The 5,104-nt window shown below is 42.3% G+C and overlaps 1 protein-coding gene across 1 annotated transcript in view; it reads right to left on the reverse strand.

The window, feature by feature from the left end:
* Nucleotides 1-4,406: 4,406 nt before the first annotated feature.
* LRFN5 (leucine rich repeat and fibronectin type III domain containing 5) overlaps nt 4,407-5,104 on the reverse strand; it is a 71,084-nt gene continuing 70,386 nt past the window's right edge. Inside the window, exon 4 of the mRNA XM_006835495.1 lies at nt 4,407-4,622. Coding sequence (XP_006835558.1) covers nt 4,407-4,622 — 216 coding nt within the window. The remainder of the gene's footprint in view (nt 4,623-5,104) is intronic.

Raw genomic sequence — 5,104 nt, forward strand, 5'->3', positions numbered from 1 at the left:
GGTCTCTTCTGAATCTGGCTTGAACCTCTGGAAATTCTCTGTTAATGTATGATTGTAGTCTTTTCTGTATTACCTTTAGCAAAACTTTACTTGCATGTCCTATTCTCCTTGTCCGGTTTTCCTTCTCGGACCATCAGGTCATCTTAGCTAATTTTTAAACTTCCTCATTTGAGACCTAATGACTAAACTGACTCCATATTGTTTAGATCACTAGAGCCATGCTATCATTCCCCACTCTCATTTTTAGGTTTATCTGCTTCAAATGAAAATACTTTCTTTGAACCAGGCAGTATTTCCTGGATTTGAAGTTTAGGTACCAAAAAACACTAAGTTATACAAAGGGCTATATAGTAAAGTGTGCATTGAATACAGCAACATACAAAACTTCCCAGGACATACAAACTTCAACCCTCACTATTAACATGAGTAGCCAATTTAGATTAGGTACCTAAGATAACTAACTTTCATTATCTGCTATAAAGAAGCCCTTATATTTGATTGTCTGGGGAGTGGCATTAAGGGTCTTTACCATTGTACAGGCAAGTCTATTGATTTTCACATTTAGGATCAAGACCATAGCAAGCATTACAAAAAGGGGTAGGGTCACATGCTCAACTGGACTGAATAGATGTACATGGATATGGAAGTCAAGTTGGGTGAACCCTAGCGATGAGGTCTATCAGTCAGGTCCTATCTCTCAGGTAGAAAGGTGGTGAGTCTTCCAAATGTACAGGGTCTCCCGTCTTTACCCCACCCCAGTAGAGTTAGTGGAGATGAAACAGAAAGCCTTAGTTCCACAGGGGAAAATCTACACTGCTGGAGCTGAATTATGTAAATACTAACTCCAATAAAACAAGAGGCAAAGGACTTTTCAACATACAATCCCTCGTCAAACAGAAATCAGACCCATTCATTACATGCTTGCCCAGGTATATCTAAACGTTTTCATTCCAGCGATAGGGGATTATGTCTGAGTATCCAACCCATAGTAGGAGAAAGAAGATTAATGCAGCTTTAATCGTAGCTTGAGACCAGAGGAAGAACTCACAGTCCATTATTGACCAGGATTTTTCTAGACTCATGTGTGGTGAGTCCAGGTCTTGAGGCACATGAGTTTGGGAGCAGTGGGGGTCCTCAGCAGGATCTCACAAGACCTGGTCCACGTCTCCTCTAACTGGGAGTCAGGCCTATCTTTTCACATTTTCAGCAAGACACAATTTCCTGGCTGGAAGGGGTGCAGGTTACCTGAATGGGAATAAGCAGACCTGGTAAGAGCAAATTTAAGAATAATAAGAAGTGTGTGATGGAGGTGTTGTGCATACCACTGCACCTTCAAAATTGGTGAGAAAAGCTGCCTGGAAAGGTTTACCATATACAATTTCATAAGGGCTCAATTTAAGCCTGCTTCTCAGAGCTACCCAAATTTCAGACAGGGCAAAGGATCCCAATGTAGATGAGTTTCCTGATAGAGTTTTGCCATTTGTTTCTTTAGAGTATGATTCAAATTCTCTACTTTTCCAGAATGGGAGCTCCATGCTGAGTGCAATCTCCATTTCATTTGTAGGTGTTTGCTGCTCTGTTGTCACTTTGAACACTTTTTGGAGGTCCAAACCTAGAGATAATCTTCTACAAGAGGATTTTCACTACATCTGAAGCTGGCTCAGTTCAGGTGGAGAAAGCCTCTACTCAACCAGATAAGGTGTCTACAAAAACATAAAGCAGCAAATATTTTAAGTCCCCAGCTTGAGGGCATCTGCGTAAAATTGACCTGCCAATTTTCAAAGGGTTGTTTACCTTGATGTTGATGCAGGACAGCCTTGTCTTAAGATTGCTCTTGAGGCAGGTAAAATAGTTAGAGCTAACATCCTGAATGATTTTTTAAAATTTTTTTTGTAAATTTCTTGCCCTGAAGCCTGAGCCTAATGAATCAATCCAGGGCCTCTTTCCTGTAGTGGGTCATTTCATGGACACATTTCAGAGCAGGGTCAGAACCACTCAATTGCCATTCATCCTCTATCCTTTAACGTCGCAGAACAAGAACAATACTAACGTCATTCACTTTTCATCCTTTATCCTCTCTTTCAAATCCTTTCGACTTAGCCCAACTCAAGCACTCTAGGTACAAATTCACACTCTTTCTTGTCAACATTTCTAATATTCTCATCAGTGCAATCAGTTTGACCTTTTTTTTTAAAAAAAGTTTTTATTGTGAATTGAGTGATAGTTTACATGGGAAAACATTGGTTTTACACTCGTCATTTCATTGCAATGATACAATCCCCTCCATGCATCATCTTTCAACAGTATTTGCTTCTGTTCCCTCTGTTTTTTCGTTTTTCTTATTTTGATATACACAAAAACACTCAGGAATATATTATCATTTAAACAACCAATGGACACATTTTGCAAGTCTGCCTCCTAGCTGCCAGCACACAGTCTATCTCTTTCCATGAATTTAGAGTCTTCAGCTGCTCTATCTCTCCATGTCATCATCTCTGCCTCCATCTCTGGTGTCACTGCTTCTCTGGATAGCTCATGCTCTTCTCCCTTGATGAGGTCTTCTGTTTCTGGACTGTAAGATTAACTACTCCCCACTTTTTGTTACAAAATTCTCCCTTTACAGTTGTGACAATCACACAGTAATGATAACAATTACTCACTATTGAATCATAAGGATGTTATCCCCATCTCCTTTCATCATATCCATCTAGACAAGATGAAAACTATTCAGTGGGGACTCTACCTTCCCCTGCACACTCTGAAACTAAACTCCCTCTTAAAAATTTGTAAGTCTTTTGAACCATGGTCCCCGGTGGGAGGGCTACTGCCTCCACCAGGTCTTTTAAGATTACTATCATACACCCTGCTCTCCATTTAACTACTTTTATTTATGAATAACATCTAGTCCACCAGGTATAATGTTTGGTCAAACAGTTTAGGTAGGCTGGGAAATAGTATACTTCTATAAAGTCATGATTCCGCCCTCCAGCTGCCACACTGGGGAGGAAGGTGGCTGGGTTTAGTCACCCCACAATTCTCAGGGTAATATTTGGATTGTCCCATAAAATAGCCTTGTATCACCCCACCCATCCTGTCTTGAGCCGTGTGAGAAATGTCCATACTAACAAATGCACAAGTAATCCAATCTGTGCTCATTTGAGTGAAAGTGATGTTTTCTTTATTTGATTTTGCAAAATCAGGTCCCCAACTTGGTGGGCACAGGCAGACATGCCACATGGCCGGCCTGCAAACAGTTTTATTTCCCTGTCCCAAAAAATACCCCTCCTTCAGTTCCAGTTCCCCATTCACAATTCTGCTGGCAACTCCCAATATTTTCTCCCCAGAGAAGTCTAAATTTCTCACCCATGGTCCTAATGACTGTTCTTATTTAAAGTTCCTAGTCCCAGAATAGATTTTCCCCTTCCCGTCCCCCAATTCATCCTGTTTACATATCCCTGGATGTAAATCAACAGTCTGTCTGCCTAATCCAGCAATCTCATGAGCCTTTATATGCCTGATGATGGAGCATGGCAACAAGAGTTATTTCTCACAAGCCATAAGCCTCCCTTCTGTTGCAGTGGGAAGATGACCTGATGGGGATGGGGATGGGCTGGCCCAGAGTGAATTTCTTTCCTGAAAGGATATTGGTTTCTGTGGAATTGTCCGTTTCCAGGCTTCAATTTGACCTCGACAGGGGGGGGAGAAGCTCATTTGGCTCTCCCTGAAGTTCCACTAGCCCACATGATGGAGCTTACCTAATTGTCGATCTCCTCAGGCCAACATGGACTGGTTTCCAAAGTTTGAATCAGTAATTGCCAGGAACCTTTATCTGCAGACTTTTGGTTTCAGGAAGAAAGGTTATTTGAAAATGTAATTTTGGAAGGAGGTCCTGACCAGTAAGGGGACAGGGTAGTCAGGCATCTACAGGAAACGGTGTCATTTTCTTTTCCCCAATGAAGCAGTCTTGGTGGTTTCAGGAAGAATTGGTACTCAGGCCTCACTGAGACTTCAGGCACTGTCACTAAGTGGGACAATGGGAAAGTCAGAGGTGTTTTGATCACTAAATAAGTGGTCCCAGTGTCCACCAAAATCTCCAGTCTGTCCCCACATTGTTATTTTTTAGCCATGGTTCCTGGAGTGGGCAATAGGGATGGCAGAGTTTGATGCCAAATCATTCTGGACCTCCTCTCGACTGGGCACTGCCAGTCTTCTTCAGACAATGAAGCTTATTTGACCATCTGTTGACTTAGAGGTTGGCTTTCCCTGCCAGATCCTCCCCTGTGATTTGGGCATTCATTTTTCTAGGGTCTAGGTTTTTTTGCAATGAGCACATTGGTCCTTGCTAAAGGCCCTCCTTGTTTTCAGAGGTTGTCCCTGGGTCCCCATATGCTTTCCTCTATTGCTCTTTAGGAAGACAGTAATGGCCTGAGACTTCTTGTGCTCTCCACTGTTAATATCTTAAAGGCGATGCAGACCAGCTCGGATGGATTCATACTGATTACCCCGCCAAATATCTGCAGATTCTTTCTAATATCGGAGGTGCTTTGGGAGACAAAATTCATGTTAACCAATCGGATATTTGCTGAGTCCTCGGGGTCAAGGTCTGTGTACTTAGAGTAAGCCTGGTAAATTCATTTGAAGAATTCAGAGGTGTCCTCATTTGGCTTCTGCTGAATTGCTTGTACCATGTTCAAGCTCTTTTGTTTAGGAACTCCCTTCTTCACACCTCTGAGAATGCACCTTTTGTAGTGCTCCAGCCATGGCAGGTCCTGTTGTTTAGATTCCAGTTTGGCTCAGTTAGAGGAATTGCCTTGGCAGGAGGCGAGGTCATGTTCAGGTTTTTTTCACCATGCAAGTCTTCTGCTTCTTCTGGTGCCTTAGCTAAGATGGGCCTCCTTTCATTGCTGGTCAGAAACATAGTCAACAGAGCCTAAATATCTGCTCAATTAGAGTGATAGATAGCAAAAATAGTGATTATTAATTTTGTCATTTGGGCTGGGTCATCCTGGTATGGTGTTGTATGTCAATGCACTGGACTGCAAAGTCCATCTGAACCTCAAGGTCAACAGTTCAAGCTCACCAGCTGCTCCCTGGAAACCCCACA

The sequence above is a fragment of the Chrysochloris asiatica genome, unplaced genomic scaffold (genome assembly GCF_000296735.1).
Source record: "Chrysochloris asiatica unplaced genomic scaffold, ChrAsi1.0 scaffold00017, whole genome shotgun sequence".
Lineage (NCBI taxonomy): Eukaryota > Metazoa > Chordata > Mammalia > Afrosoricida > Chrysochloridae > Chrysochloris > Chrysochloris asiatica.